The sequence below is a fragment of the Opisthocomus hoazin genome, chromosome Z, assembly GCF_030867145.1.
Source record: "Opisthocomus hoazin isolate bOpiHoa1 chromosome Z, bOpiHoa1.hap1, whole genome shotgun sequence".
NCBI lineage: Eukaryota > Metazoa > Chordata > Aves > Opisthocomiformes > Opisthocomidae > Opisthocomus > Opisthocomus hoazin.
Window position 1 is genome coordinate 48,200,846 of NC_134454.1, and position 16,670 is coordinate 48,217,515.

At 41.4% G+C, this 16,670-nt stretch overlaps 1 protein-coding gene across 12 annotated transcripts in view; it reads right to left on the minus strand.

Moving 5' to 3' along the window:
* Positions 1-16,670, minus strand: part of AOPEP (aminopeptidase O (putative)) — a 208,222-nt gene that overhangs the window by 164,918 nt on the left and 26,634 nt on the right. For all 12 annotated transcript variants that reach the window (XM_075411062.1, XM_075411067.1, XM_075411064.1 and 9 more), the window contains 2 exons: positions 8,210-8,376; positions 266-422 (listed from right to left, as the gene is read on the minus strand). In XM_075411062.1, coding sequence (XP_075267177.1) covers positions 266-422; positions 8,210-8,376 — 324 coding nt within the window. The remainder of the gene's footprint in view (positions 1-265; positions 423-8,209; positions 8,377-16,670) is intronic.

Here is a 16,670-nt window from a genome sequence, read left to right on the forward strand (position 1 = left end):
CACTGAGACACAGAATGTAGTATGCAAATCCAGAGGACACTGGGATTTAACCCTATTGCTCACTAAGCAGTTTGTTTTCACGTAAAAAGAACTACAAACCCATGAAATACTGCCTTTGGAATTATTCTCCTGCCAAGATTCTTCTATTCAGACTAAGCAAGTCGTATTTTGATTCCAGTACTAATAAGACTCATTTGCACATTCCACAGAGTTAATGCAAATGTTCCCATGTATCTCATTTTAGAACAATATTCTAAACACCAACCTGAAATCAGCTTGTGAAGATGGCAAGGAAAATTCAATGTTTGTCTGGGTAGCAGCTGTGAAGGACTGCTGTTTAACTTCCTGCCAGCATCCCACAGCAATAGTGAAGGTGGATGCCGGCATTGGCATAGTCACATAGTAGTACCAGCTCAAGACACCTGTAAACAAAAAGAACACTTGTGCAGACTCATCATTCGCAGCACACATTCAGTACCTGACATTTTATGTACTTGAGATTTTGGGCCAAACCTCTCATCTTACATCCTGGTATTTTTGTTGAGAAAAGAAAAAATAATTTCACTGAGACATGCAAGAGCAGTCATATGTAACCACCATGGATTCAGTACTGTTTACTTACACCTGCAACTTTCCTCTATCTGCTGATGTCTTTATCTAGACATATATCATCCATAAGTGGGATGTTAGTTTGTACTGATACTGCCCACGAATTGCACCAGACGTGGCATCTAATTGCACCTTTAGATCCACACACATGAAAAGATTAACCCTTTCAACCCTGGATCAACCACCTTATGGTTTTGTCTTAACTGTATTATCTCACACTGAACAAAATATTTTCTTTGTGCTCTGGACAGTACCAAACTGATAGGGAGGTTCTAACAACACTAGTGCTTGTGAATTGGACCTGGCAATCTGAGATACATGGTGTGCCAACCAGGCAGTGAGAAATCAAAGCTCAGAAACAGATGGAATATTGCCCAAGACATTGATTTGGTCATGATAATCCAGGAGCTGCTAAACAAGATTGGAGAGTCTATTAGAAGGTAAAAAGATGATAAGTCTTATCATTATGGGAACACAGTGCTGGAAGACAAGGAGTACAGTATAGGATAACTATACCTATGAACACGTTTGGACAGCATACTTTTCATTAATGTAAATGTTGCTTAGGTTTTCTGTTTGCCTCTTTTAAAAGGGTATAGCTTAAGGGTCCCATTCAAGTACTCATTTATGGTCACAAATACAGTTATTACACCACACTAATAGCTTAATTACTCTTGGAAAGAGCCTAGCATGAGTCACAACCTGCTGAATCCTGTGCAAATAACTGTAGCTGTGGCAACTGTGGAAACACACAAACTTCAGTTATTTTAAGAGAACATTAATACTTGTTCTTTTGCAACACTATTCTAACCAGGGCTGTGGAACACCAATAAAAGAAAAAAAATGAAAAAAAAACAAAGCAGTGGAGGCCACAAGGCATAGAGGAAAGGAAATAAACAACTGCAGCAAAGCATCTCTGTGTTTCCTACCTTAATGAACACAGGTCAAACTGTCCAAAGGAAGGACAAGCAAAAAATCTTTTTGCTTAGCCTCAACAAATTTTCCAACTACTATTTAGGATGACAAAACAATATTGTTTGTGAAGTCTTGTAAGAGGCAGGTAAAGCCTCTGCCTCTTTTATTCACTAGCAACCACCTATGCTCCCTTACTCCGTTCTCCTTTTGGCAACATTCACCACTACCATAAAAAAAATTCTGCCTGTATTGTCAGGTGAACATATATTACTCCTGCAATTTTCCTAACCTCCTGTCAGTATGTGAGCAGAAGGAACTCACTTACTCCAAACACATTAGAAACAAGGAGGATAGCTGTTTTGCCAAATTCCCCCCCTGCCATTTTTTTTAATTAATTTACCAAAGCTACAAATGAGCCAAGGCAAGCAAATGGCACCTTGAGAGAAAGAGGTCATCTAGGACAGCAACAATTTATTATTTTGAAATACTCAGCTCCTGATGTAGAGAGTCTTATTGACATAAACTTTGCTAAAGGCCCAAGCCTGCACACACTGAAGTTAATAGCAGCTTTACATCGACTTAAATATGTACAAGAGAAGGCCCAGAGGTAGTCTACAATACTTCACTCTGTGTAGCATCTGTTCTATACAAAGCAGTACAAAATGCTCCATGCAGTTCTGTTAACTGTAAAACCTGAAGAGTTAAATAACAGCAGAGGAGGAGTGAGAATTTCAGGAATCGTAGTGGAAAAACAGTAATGTGTTCTCAACTGAGTTCCGAAACAAGCATGAAAGTCAGAAAGCTGTCACAGAAAACTGTTCCAGACGGCAGGAGGTGTAAAGCAGAAGGCTCTCACAACAGTGACGACATTGTCTAAAAGCAAAGGTTGCCTGTGCCATGCAAAGAGAGGGAGCAGAGGGTTACAGTGAGAAACAAGTTTAGCAAGACAGGCTAGAGCAAAGAAGACCATAAGAAGTTTTTTTTTTAAAAAAAACAGGGTAATTTGAACAGAATGTTAAAATGAATGGGGAATCAGGTTAGTAGTCCGGAGAGACCAGCATGTGCTGCATTCAGAAATTTGCATGAACTATCAATGAACACGCTATGCAGAGCTGGAGCAAACCTTGCAAAAGGGTGAAGGTACCAAAGACAAAGAAAGTTAGTTTTTCTTGGTATATGTTTTCAGATTTATCTAAATTAGAATTTCCCAAAGAAAAGCAAAGCAACTAACATACAGAACCTTGTCTTTTCTCCAAGCCCCTTACATTTTGCAGGCTCTGTAGAGACCACGTAGACTCTGGATACTCCCAGAACAAGATCCAAGATTTATACTGTCTTTGCACACCAGACCAGGGCTCAATCCATTTCCTGCAGGGCTTTCAGAGGCCTTCTGCATTCATACTCTAGAACTGTGTAGGACAACTATGTATTTATCCTACAGATGTTTTGTCTTGAACAACTGACATCTCATACACTAGCACGACAAGTGAGTTCTCGCTACAGTGCTTTCACTGCTTGGTGACTAAAATGGTCTTTATATTGGCAACACTCCTCTACAGCAAGCACCGTGAAGTACTGCTTCAGAGTCTAACCCTCATTTATCTTCTGTCTTCACCTCTCACTACTGGCAAGACTCTCCCAGCCTGCCCTTTCCTCTCATAACTTCACTGCCTTTCTTTAATTTTCTTCAGGTCAGTGGGCTTTGTTTTGTTTTCCTTCATCTGTAACCTCGGACCTACCCCAAAGCACAGACTGAGATCACAAGCTTCATCCACCACACTCCTTTTCCCATCTCTCCTCTTCCCCTGGCTGCCCTCCACTCTCCAGTGGCTACCTTGGAGACAGCACCACCTCTAGTGTAAGAGAAAACAGTGCAGCTCAAATGGGGAGACAGCTTTCTTCACCAAAAATTGCATTTTGTACCACAAAACCAGCATTTTATGCCACGAGAACATTGTCAGACTAAGCAAGGACACCTTGGGAAGAACAGGAGCTTAGGCTGGGGTTAGTCCATGGGAAAAATAGCGGAAGAGTGCCCCAGTCCTTTTATTTGTAATGCTTATAACCTCTCCTTACAACTAAGCTCAATTTAAAAGCAACTTGATTCCTACACATAATTATTTCAGGCAGTTATAATACTTTAAAAATATTTTCTCTACACGTAATTTTGAAAATCATTTAAAAAAAAAAATCTTTTTCCACTCTGCAAAGCAAATCCATCATGTTATAACTGCACAAACCGTGCAACAACAATCACCTGTTCTGAGGTATAACTGGAAAACATCCCATGTGAAATTTAGGACGACATTTAACAAGCGTAGGAAATTATAATCTATTTATAATTGTGCAAAAGAACAATTTAAAGGCCATTTATTTCTTCTACTTGAAATAATAATGACGAATGATGTAATTACTTCCTAGAATTTTTAATACATTTAGCTACCTTTGAAACCACTAGAATTGTTTCAGTCCTGTGCAGTCCATTATAACTCAAGAAACACCTGAGAGTCAGTATCTGTTAATGCCAGATGCAAGGACATTTAGAGTATTTTTACTTATTAGTATATTTTCCCTCAAATAGTTTGCACTAACACAAACACCACAAAATACAGATGATGTCTATGATTTACCAAAACCCGCAAAACTCAGCTACCTCTAGGGAGAAACAGAGATAGCCCCATACAGCATTTGATATATCAAGTAAGAGCTAGTGCTAATACATCTAACTACAGCTAAATAAGCAGTTATGCCAGAACTACTGTTTGGCTGGAGCACCATGAGTAAGAACCCTCCAGCTTTCTGAAACTCTTTGTAACTTGTAGAGATCTTTGATCTCATCAGAAAGCCAGAATTTCCCACAGGGCACCCTCACATTCATGCCAGAGCATTAGTTCAGCACTGGCTCAGAGGGATGAGTATCATGTGATGAGCTGTCAACTCCCATGCTGCAGGTCCTGATATATGTTGGAGATAAATCAACACAACTATTGGACTTTTTTGTTTTGCCTTGTGAAAAGCGAGAGGAGGACAAACAAAAGCAACTATTGTTGCTGCTAGCTACAGAGCAGTAGCAGTGACTTCCTGAACACCATATTTCCTCTCAATAACACAATACACCACCTCGCTGGAATCAAGAGATGGCAAAACAAGATGAAGGACTACATAATAGTAGAGGAACTACAAAAAAAGCAAGCCAGTCAATTTCACACTTAATGGTTGAGTATCTACTTCTTGAACATCAACCAAAGCAAATGTAAAAGTGTTTGTGACAAAATATATTTGCACCTTCTGTGTGTTACAGTAACACACTGAAGGAAAAGTAAAACAGACAAGCGTTGAAAAAATAAACCTAATGGTTAAGTGGCTCACATTACACATACACATAGTGGTCCCTGTACAGCCTTCTCCAAATGGCATTGTCAATTGTATTTTTCTAAGCAATTTTTCTTCGAATGCATAATTTTTTTTACCATTTTCAGATCATACTTGAATAGTTACCATTTGTACCTGAGTTAAGTGAGGTATCGGCATTTTTAAACAAATGTGGCCTCACTTTATTTCAAATCACAGATGAGCACTAGTTTTGTAGAAGACAGAATGCAAAAATGTCATAACAAAGACCTGCAAATACAGTGACAAAGGAGGAATCTGTACATGTGAGTACACCTGGTCTAGCTATGCACTGGATCACAGCATCCATGCATCTAGACATCCAAATCTGTAAAGCAGTATGCAGATCTCTCTTTAAAAGCATGCAGGTATCATCCTTGTGTGCTGTTCTCTTACCTGCAGACTTGTTATGAATTTTAAAGGAAAAAATATTCAGCTAACTTGAAATTCTATTCAGAATAAATTAATTCACAACTACTTGCCAAAATGCTTATTCTTTCTGAGAAATTGCATTTTTAAAAATATATTTGTGTGTTCTGCCAGTTATGTATGATTTCATAAATATGCATCACAGCAATAGCATAATGTACGTGAATAATTTGGCAAAGAAAATTATTTTAATTGAAGACGCCCTGAAAGGCTTTGAGGTGTGTTTTATAAATGTAAAGACAAAATTTTAAGTTGGATAGATTTATATGCCCTGCATAACTGCCTAACCACAAGATCTACGTGGGGCAGGTTGCTCAACACTACAGTCCATTTTGAACGTTTTAACTCTTAAAAGTTCTACTACTTAAACTAATGAATTTGTATTCCTAAATTCATTAACAATTTGTTGAAGGCTTCAGATTAGCACTTGAGCCCTGGGTTTGGTTTTTAAAACTTTCCTCACAATATCGTTCCTTTCTTTCTTCTGTATCTGTTCTGTAAATTTTTACAATTCCAAACAGCTCTCTAACACTGATTTGTCATTTCCAGCTGTATATAAGCACCAAGATGGTGAGGGTCTCATCCATGACTGTGTCTTTGCAAGCTACAGGAGCACAATGCCTGCCACCTTTAAAGAAACCCAGCAACTCTTGCATCGTAATATCAAAATTAGCATAAATAATTGTGTGCCACATAAATCCGCAAGCAGAACCTTCCATACTCTTGGGAATTCCATCTTGAGGAGAGTAGTAAGGAAAAGTGCAGTAGGTGCTCCTGCTGCATCTCCAGCTCAGTGAAGTTCAGCACAAAACTTTGCCATTGTCAGGTGGCTCCTAAAGGAGCCAGCTGTAATGCTACATTTGGTTCTTCCCAGTTCACTTCACACTTTTCACTCAGCACTTCATTAGCACAGTGAAGCTAAAATGAGTCATTTCCTCCCTACTGGTCTTTCCATTAAAGACTTCTTACAGTATTTCTTGCTTTCACAGAGTTCTTAGGAAAGGAAATATACTGGCTTAGCCTTTGGAAAATTTAAAAAAACCCAAACCCAAAACAAACAAAGCTTTATGCTGACACATAAATTACCAGCATAAATTGACCCACTGCAACAACTACAAGGATTTAAACAAAAGCCCCTTCTGTTCTCCATGGGGTGACAAGGCTGACTTTGGGTGACTAAGCCCCAGTGCTATCATTAACAATATCGTACCCTGATATCATTCTCAACACTCCATCAACAGCATTTTAAAAATGGTTTTCCCCATAACTAGTTTTTTGCTTCATTCAAGTATAAATTTTTAATGAGTTTTTTAAAACTAGAATGACAAAATAATGTTAATGAGAAAATAATTCTTTCACAATACAGCCTTTTCAACTAGCTAATTGGTCTAAGAGAGTATCAATTTTAACTTACCTACGCCAATTTCTACTGCCTGACATTTTTTCCAAGGTTTCTATTTCTAGAAATCCACATAAGCATCCTTCTTCCTCTTAATATTTCAGACCACATAGCCACCACTGAGGGACAGACAGGCAACAACTCCTTAGCAAGGTATAAGTGTGGATTAAATTAACTAAACAATGATGGCAGAGCTGTTCTCCTAGTCTGCAGTCAAAAGCACTCTTGCTTTATCGATGCCGACACAGGAAAGTATTATTGTCCAAGTGAGCTTAGCAGCTCCTCGTGGCAGTTTTCCATATTTCAACAGCAGAGACAAGGCTTGAAATAGGCTTCACATATGGCCAAAAATAACCAGACAATTCCATCCAAATGGATTAACTGATGGTTCTCAAATCAAGGAGATTTACATATTTTTCTTTCTCCCGTCAAGAATAAACTTGCCTCTTTAAAGGGAACAGATTTTTTTTATTTCCCAGAAGCAGCTAATTCTAACCTTTTTGTATTTGCTACTTTTCATCAGAACTACTTACACTAGAAAATACTGATCCTGTTTGACAGCTTATCTCAAAACTAATGGGAGCAAGACATCCTTTGTATTATTATGTGTAGAACTGCCTTAAAACCTTCCTTCTCTGTGCAGACAGAGCTTTTGGGAATAAAGTATAACCAACACAGAAGAAAAATGCTTGCTTGCTTACTGTTGCACAAGGTATGATCCATCAATGCCAAAAAAATACCAGATGTTCAGGGCACTGACCTGATATTCTTCATCTATTCCATATATTTCAGAAAACATATGACATCATGACCACTATCAATCATTGGCATGCAAAGGTACACTTGGACTGGAGAATTAAAACGGGAAGTTAATTATCTATGAGGCCTGAAGTTGTCAAGAGCCTGATAAGGTACTTCATCTATGAAACGTTGTCCTGGGTTTGGCTAGGATAGGGCAGAGTGCAATTTTCTCACTGCGCAGTGCACATCTCGCTCCTGAGTAGCAAATCACCCTGCTCCAGCCAGCTCCCCTACCTAAATATGGAGCATAACTTCACATAGTATCAAACACCTTGTTTGTTTGGCTAGTTTGCGTCAGTCCTCCCAGGTTCTTGTGAAAATTAACCCTATCCCTGCTGAACTCAGGACAAACGTTCAACTGCAGAGTGATTAAAACAAAGCCAATTTATGGCAAGTGAAACGTAGGTTTGGAAAAAGTAAAAGGAATAAAACCTCAGAAAAAAGTAAGTAGAAGTAACACAGTGAAATGCAGATGCCTTGAATTCTTACTAAGTTATCCTGACGCCTTGAGCGGGTAGCTTTTCCATAGAATGACATGAAGATTACAGATAGACAATGTAAGTGCTTTTATGGTTAGGAACTTCTTTCAAAAATCATATATTTACTAAGCTATATTTCTAATTATAAAAGTATTGAAAATAATTTGCTATAGAATATATAACCCACCTTCTCGAAGTTGGACTGGTTCCGCTGAGTTTTCACCACTCATTAACACAACAAAGCTTGCAGCTGTTCGGACTGAAGCTTGCCATGTTGACAAGGCAACGGGTGGTTCTTGGCATGGGAAGAGGGCTCTGTTGTTTATTGGCGATCCCATAGTATAAACACATGGCCTAGATGGAAGGAAAAGAGATTGAAGTTCGAGTTACAGTAAGAAAGACTAAATTCAGTTTTCTGTCAAAAAGCAAACCTACTGTTACACTGAGGGTTTTTTTTAACCTCAGTTATGTAGGTTTGAAACCTGTATGGGATGAACAAATCAAAGTACAATCCAAGTCATTTAAGACAGGATGAAGAAAAGCAAGATTACCGCAATAATTTTTACATAAACTAGAAAACATAACTCCACTCCTTCCCCTCTCCTACTTCTGCATGAGCCTTCCAGCCTCTTACAATAGCTCTCAGCTGAACCCATAAGGCCAAAGGCAGCTTCTGAATATCTTCTGAAGACACCTGTGACACCTCCCTCATCACAGTAGTCCTTTCATTATCATTAATCCCATCTCTCTGTACAACCTTGAGGCTCATACAAACTCAGAGCAGTAGATCTAGCCTTGAGCCTTCCTTAGCCCAAGCCTCAATAAATCTCCACATTTTTACATTTCTACTCACAGTAAGGTAATGCACGCTAGCTCACCATCCTTTCAGATTTCAACTACAAGGCATATAATGAGATGAAAGCATTTCGGCCCTAATGGCCTCAGCCTCCTTCTCATTTTTCAGCAATCTTCCTCCTAGTATTGCTATTTTTGCAGTTTCTCTAACCCTATCCTACGCCTATGGCCTCTTTCCAATTTCTGCTGCAATATATCACGCCAGCTGATTTCTTACTAGGAGCTTGGCCTCAGCTGGGATGGTAACCAGGCCTTTCATTAACTCCTTCTAGCTTGCCATTGCTGGTGTACAGATGTAACAATTTTTGTTTTACTTCTTTTGTTGCATTTTGCAGTTTTATCTTAATTCCCAGTACTTGTGTAACACAACCGCTAAGTTTTCAAATATAAATTACATAAAACAAACACAGTTAGTAGGTTCCTTCAGCTAAAGAGAGAAAATCTTGGACGCATCACTTCACTGCACTGAGATTTTAAAAGCCTATGATATTTAAAACCATTACTCTGGCAGAACATATTATTTTGTGAATGCTTGAGGCTAAAAATAGTCTGATCAGTATCTTTCATAACTTGACATTAAAAGTCATCAAAACACTTTGGAAAACAGGAGACAAGTTGTTAGGGCAAAACCTGTTTTGCAATGGCTAAGATACTGATGGCGACAGATAAAAAATATTCTGAATCTGGTTTTGCCCTCTTGTCAAAACTGCTATTTGTGCTATTGGATCCAGAGCTGTCCATGTCACAAGCAAGTTACTGTAGCTTAACTACCACAGGCCAGCTGATCTTTCGGTAGAACAGGGAGGAAAACTGCAGTTTAAGTAGGCCTATTGTTAACGCACACAAACAGAAAAAGAAAATAATCTGGCTCCCCCTGCCATGTATCAGAGTCAACAGAGTAGGATGTAGCTATCCAGTGAAGCTCAATAGATAACTGCACTGGTGATAACGTCAACTGGTCACCTTTTACCCAGTAAAACACAATGCACAGCTAGATGTAAAAGAACATTAATCTATATAAACCTTTAATTAGCTTTAATTTCTTTGGAACTAATCTCCTAAAACTGAGTCTTTAACCAACGTGATATACAGCCAAAGAAATCGTGCATGGCAGTATGTTCACAAGAAAAAGGAAGATCTTGCTTTTTCACCTCCTAGCAGGTTCTGCTTCCTCCTTATAATGCTAGACAAGAGATACTGGACATATTGTTTACCTGAAAACACGTGTGCTAGGACGGGATGGGGAGGAAAGGATGGTTCATCATGCATGAAAACTTTATCAAAATACACAGGATTAGAAAAAGAGACCCCAGCAGAGTTTACAGGAATGAGAGGGCCCAATGAGAGGGCTCAATATGCCAACCAGACCCATCCCACAGGAAATTCTGCTGCCTCCCTGGGGCCTGTGTTGGAGACATCGCTAGGAAGCTCCCTGGTCTGGTGCAGCCCTCTGATTATTACCCGCTGTTGGTAATGCAGGTTGGTGGTAACAAGATCACAGAGATAAGTGCCAAGGCCATCAAAACGGACTTCAGGGCACTGGGGCGATTGGTTGAAGGATCAGGGGCGCAGGTGGTGTTTTCCTCAATCCCATCAGTGGCAGGGAACAGCACTGAAAGGGGCAGGAAAACTCACCTGGTTAACAGGTGGCTCAGGGACTGGTGCCATCAGTCGAATTCTGGTTTCTTTGATCATGGGGAGATTTACATGGCACTGGGCCTGCTGGCAAGGAGTCCAGCTGTCTCCAAGGGGAAAAAGGATGCTTGCCCACGAGCTGGCAGGTCTCATCAAGAGGGCTTTAAACTCGACGGGGAAGGGTTCAAAGCGGGAAGGGGGTATCACCAGGCCCATTAGAGCTGAGCCCAGGTGTGGCATGCCAGTGCTGAGGGTGAAATCGACAGGCCAGCTCAAGCGCATCTGCACCAAGGCACATAGCATGGGCAATAAATAGGAGGAGCTGGAAGCCATCGTGCAGCAGGACAGCCTTGACTTGGTCGCCATCACAGAAACATGGTGGGATGACTCTCATGACTGGAGTGCTGCGATGGATGGCTATAAGCTCTTCAGAAGGGACAGGCGAGGAAAGAGAGGTGGTGAGGTGGCTCCGTGTGTTAGCAACTGCTTCGATTGTATAGAGCTCAACGATTGTGATGACAAGGTCAAATGCTTATGGGTAAAGATGAGGGGGAAAGCCAACAAGGCAGACATCCTGCTGAGGGTCTGTTATAGACCACCCAACCACGATGAAGAGGTAGATGAACCATTATACAAGTGGCTGACAGAAGTCTCACAATCGCTAGCCCTTCTTGTGGGGGACTTTAACTTACCAGACATCTGGAAATAAAACACCACAGAGAAGAAACAGTCTAGGAGGTTCCTGGAGTGTGTGGGAGATAATTTCCTAATGCAGCTGGTAAGTGACCCTACCAGAGGAGATGCCTCGCTAGACCTGCTGTTGACTAACAGAGGACTGGTGGGAGATGTGGTGGTCAGAGGCTGACTTGGACTTAGTGACCATGAAATGACAGAGTTCTCAATTCTTGGTGAAGTAAAGAGGGGGGTCAGCAAAACCACCACCACTTTCAGCAGGCAGACTTTGGCCTGTTCAGGACTCTGAGAGAGTCCCTTGGGAGAGAGTCCTGAAGGTCAAAGGGGTCCAGGAAGGCTGAACATTCTTCATCGAGGAAGTCTGGAAAGCACGGGAGCAGGCTGTCCCCATATGCCGCAAGACAAACTGGCAGGGAAGACAACCAGTCTGGCTGAACAGGGAGCTCTTGCTGGGGCTCAGGAAAAAAACCAGGGTTTACCACTATTGGAAGCAAGGGCAGGTGACTCAAGAGGAGTACAGGGGTCTCGTTAGGTCATGTAGACAGGAAATTAGAAAGGCAAAAGCCCAGCTGACTCAGGCTGGCCACTGTTGTAAAGGATAACAAAAAATGTTTTTACAAATACATTAACAACAAAAAGAGGCCCAAGGAGAATCTCCACCCCTTATTGGATGGGGGGGGCAATATTGCCACCAGGGATGAGAAAAAGGCTGAGGTACTAAATGCCTGCTTTGCCTCAGTCTTTAGCAGGCAGACCAGTTATTCCCAGTGTATTCAGCCCCTGACCTGGAAGATAGGGATGGGGAGCAGAATAAAACCCCCACAATCGAGGAGGAAGCAGTTAACGACCTGGACACTCACAAGTTTATGGTGTCGGGTGGGATCCACCCAAGAGTACTGAGGGAGCTGCTGGAGGAGCTGGCCAAGCCACTCTCCATTATTTATCAGCAGCCCTGGCTAACAGGGGAGGTCCCAGATGACTGGAGGATAGCCAGTGTGATGCCCATCTACAAGAAGGGCTGGAATGAGGATCTGGGGAACTACAGGCCTGTCAGCCTGACCTCAGTGCCGGGGAAGATTATGGAGCAATTCATCCTGAGTGCACTCACCAGGCATGTGAAGGACAACCAGGGGATCAGACCCAGCCACCACGGGTTCATGACAGGCAGCTCCTACTTGACCAACCTGATCTCCTTCTATGACCAGGTGACCCGCCTAGTGGATGAGGGAAAGGCTGTGGATGTTGTCTACCTGAACTTCCGTAAGGCCTTTGACACTGTTCCCCACAGCATCCTCCTGGAGAAAATAGCTCCTCATGGTTTGGATGGGTGTACAACTCACTGGGTGAAAAACTGGATGGATGGCTGGGCCCAAAGAGTGGTGGTGAATGGAGTAAATCCAGTTGGCGGCCAGTCATGAGTGGTGTTTCCCAGGGCTCAGTTTTGGGTCCAGTCTTGTTTAATACCTTTATCAATGATCTGGATGAAGGGACTGAGTGCTCCCTCAGTAAGTTTGCAGGTGACACCAAATTGGGCGGGAGTGTCGATCTGCCTGAGGGTAGGAAGGCTCTGCAGAGGGATCTGGACAGACTGCATCAATGGGCCAAGGCCAACTGTATGGGGTTCAACAAGGCCAAGTGCTGGGTCCTGCACTTTGGTCACAACAACCCCATGCAACGCTACGGGCTTGGTGAGGAGTGGCTGGAAAGCTGCCTGGCAGAAAAGGACCTGGAGGTGTTGCTCGACAGCCAGCTGAGCATGAGGCAGCAGTGTGCCCAGGTGGCCAAGAAGGCCAAGGGCATCCTGACTTGTGTCAGGAACAGTGTGGCCAGCAGGAGCAGGGAGGTGATCGTGCCCCTGTACTTGACACTGGTGAGGCCGCACCTGGAGTACTGTGTTCAGTTTTGGGCCCCTCACTACAACAAGGACATTGACGTGTTGGAGCGTGTCCAGAGAAGAGCAACGAGGCTGATCAGGGGTCTAGAGATCAAGTCTTATGAGGAGTGACTGAGGGAACTGGGGCTGTTTAGCCTGGAAAAGACGAGGCTGAGGGGGGATGTTATTGCTCTCTACAACTAGCTGAAAGGAGGCAGCTGTAGTGAGGCAGGTGTTGGCCTCTTCTCCCAACTAACTAGCGATAGGATGAGAGGCAATGGCCTCAAGTTGTGTCAGGGGAGGTTTAGATTGGATATTAGGAAAAATTTCTTTACTGAAAGAGTGGTCAGACATTGGAACAGGCTGTCCAGGGAAGTGGTGGAGTCCCCATCCCTGAAGGTGTTCAAAAAACGTGTAGATGTGGCACTTCAGGACACGGTTTAGTAGGCATAGTGTTGTTGGATGGATGGTTCGACTTGATGATCTTAGAGGTCTTTTCCAAACTATGATTCTATGATTCTATGATTCTAAAGGTGGGGTTAATGACTGCTGATATATATATTTTACCAATGATTTACTATGCATTTGTGCAGGCTGTTTTGCTGTGTGCCATTGGTACAACCCAGTGTTAAGAGAGATATAGGGGATTTTCATATCCTGAAGAAATTTTAGAGGGAAATCCCACAACGACTGAGAAAACGGGCTGGCAGAACAGCACTCAGCAGAACGTTACAACACTCTGCCAAAGACACTACAAACATAACACGGAACAGACACTACTGAGACCATTAACATTATCTCACTCTCAGAGAGCTCTTTGTACCTGCAGACCATGAATTGTTTTACAAATACTGTCAATACCATTTTGCAGATGGGGAAAATGAAACACAGTGAACAGATTTGCTTAGTGCTAGTGTTGAAGCTGCACCCACAGGCATCCCTGTCCCACAGCTTTCACATGGGACTAGGAAGCCTCTCATTATGAGAAATCATACCTATTACATAACTACCTTTTTTTCCTAAAACATTTTATGCTAAAATACATACTCAGGCAGGTCACAAGGCTCTACAATGAAGGCCCAAGTATAAAGGGACTTAGAAAAATGGAAAAAGACTGGTCAAGTACATAATTTTTTCTTCAAAACTAAGTGTCCTTTCCACTCCTCACCCATTTTAATTCCATTTTTGGCCAAGCCTACTTACTAACTTTATTATTTCAAACCAAAATGTATTCCAATATGTCAAAGTCTGCTAAAAAAATAGTAATGAAACAAGTTCCAGATTTTGAGAGGAAACTATCAGAACAACAATTACATCAGCTTTTAATTAGATATTCATACATTCACAGCAAGATCACCTGGAGGCTTGACTGACAGCATGCCACCAACTGAGACTTCAGCTAACATTGAAAAGTCTCCTGTTCTGTTTTAGAGAGGAGTGTTTATAAGGTAAACTCATAATTTTTTTTTTCATCTTTTCTTCTTTCACTGGAATTTTTAATCTATTTTCTTCTCCTAAAAATATATCTCCACAGATTCTTTTGCTTCCCGTGTCAAATCATGCTCTACTTTGCTAATTTTTTATACTTAATTTACTGCAGTAATTTCCTTTTACAGCACTGGTAATAGTGCAGTGTTATTTTAGGACACCCACTGCAGCTGACAGTTTTATTTGTTTTGGGTCAGGCAGCACAATTCCAGCACAGTAAGGGGACCAGAAGCATAATTCTTACCCTGACACGGACGAGATTTTCACCTGATCCAGGAAAATTACTAGCTAACCAATGTACATCAAAGAATAGCAATGACAAATAATAGATTTTAGACTGCTTTTGTCAGTTGATACAAAATTTGCCTTTTTTCTGGCCTACTGCTACCACTGCTAGCAAGAAACTTCACGGTTCCTCCCCTTTTTCCCACTACCTATCCTCTCCATTGCTCTTTGTTCACTTTTAATGGCCTTGTAATGTTCAAACCATCTACTTTGGCAATATGTTGGTTACATCATCCATAATCTTTGCCACCATAGGTTGCAACATGTAAGGAAACTGAACACAGCAAAAGTAAGATAAATAGAGAACAGACTATTTGTCTAATTACTTGTTACATCTGAAAAACCAGCACCTACACAACAGAAAATACATCTCTGGTCACTCATCCGGCCAACTTTATGACTAGTAACTCCCAGTGATAAACAATCCAGGCTGCTGGAGAAATCAAGCACTAGTTGTGGTATTATTTGGTCCACGGGGAGACTCAAGGCTGTCTGTTCTTCAGCAATCTCCCAGAGCCAAGGATCCTGAGGAAAATTTGATTCACACAATCCTAACTCATCAGTATTCCATGTATTTTCATATATGAACAAAACCAGTTCAAACCAGATGTTGGCAGATCTCCCTCTCCCATGTAAGGATATGAATTATAATAACAAATTAAGATACTACCTTAAAGTTAATAATAAATGTTCAGTTGTTACTCTGTTCTCCAAACAGAAACCTGCAGGTCTTGTTTGAGGTACCTGACATCAAACGCCTGAATCATGTCCTAAGGCTCAGCCATGTCACCCTGCTTTGGTTAGTGCCTGTTTGAAGCTTTCTCAAGCAAAATGCCCAGTTCAGCAACTCTATCCCTTTCCTGTACTTGAAAAAATACATTTCCTATTTCTTCAAGGGTTGTCTCCATGTAAGGACGTAAGGTGGCAACCTCCTGCAACTGCAAGGCCACCGCCTGTAAAACCACTGCTGTGTGCAGCTGTTTCTTACTCCAAGTTACAGTGTCATTTCCATGAAGCAGCATTTACTTGCACCTAAATCACACCAACTGTTTTGTTCTGCCTTAGCGATTTACATATCTGCAAGGTGCCAGTGATTGCCATCAGATTCCAACAGATCAGGTATTCTTGTTTTCATTTTTCTGTTCAATAAACCACCAGTCAATAACTACCCATGCCTTTTCCAAACCATTCTCCAATTTAAAAGTACTAAATAGGATTATGAGATGAGCGATTCCACTGACTTTTCGAGTAATCTCTGTTATTCTGATGCTGGTGTTCCAACAGCTGCATAGCTACATTTCTAAACTGATACTTCACTGTAAATTTTCTGGACATTTGCCCACTAATTTGTGGTCCGCATCAGGTACATCAATCCTGCTTCTAGACACAGTACATGCACAATTTCCTGTTCAAAAGTTTTATCTTTCGGTACAGTCATCACTGGGAAGCAAGGATAATAAGGTTAAGACAGGACATACCTTTTTCATCCAAATTAAAGCAATTTAAGACTTGTTGTGCTCCCACTCTGCCTCTAACAATAATGATTTTTTCACTTGCTTTGAAATGTATTTTTGGCAAAAGCAACACACTTAACAGCTTCTGCAATGTTTTTATGAAGAAGTTTCCTAAATTTGAAGTCATACATCTGACCAATCCCTTAGGAATTCCATTCCCTGTACATCTTTTAACACTACTTCTGTAACACCTTAGGAAGTACACCTGATTGCAGAGAAAAAAAGGAGATTTCCTAATTGCTCTACTCTCACAGCAGTGAACAAAAAAATCCAACCTCTTGTAAGCATCTGTCTTTACAAACAGA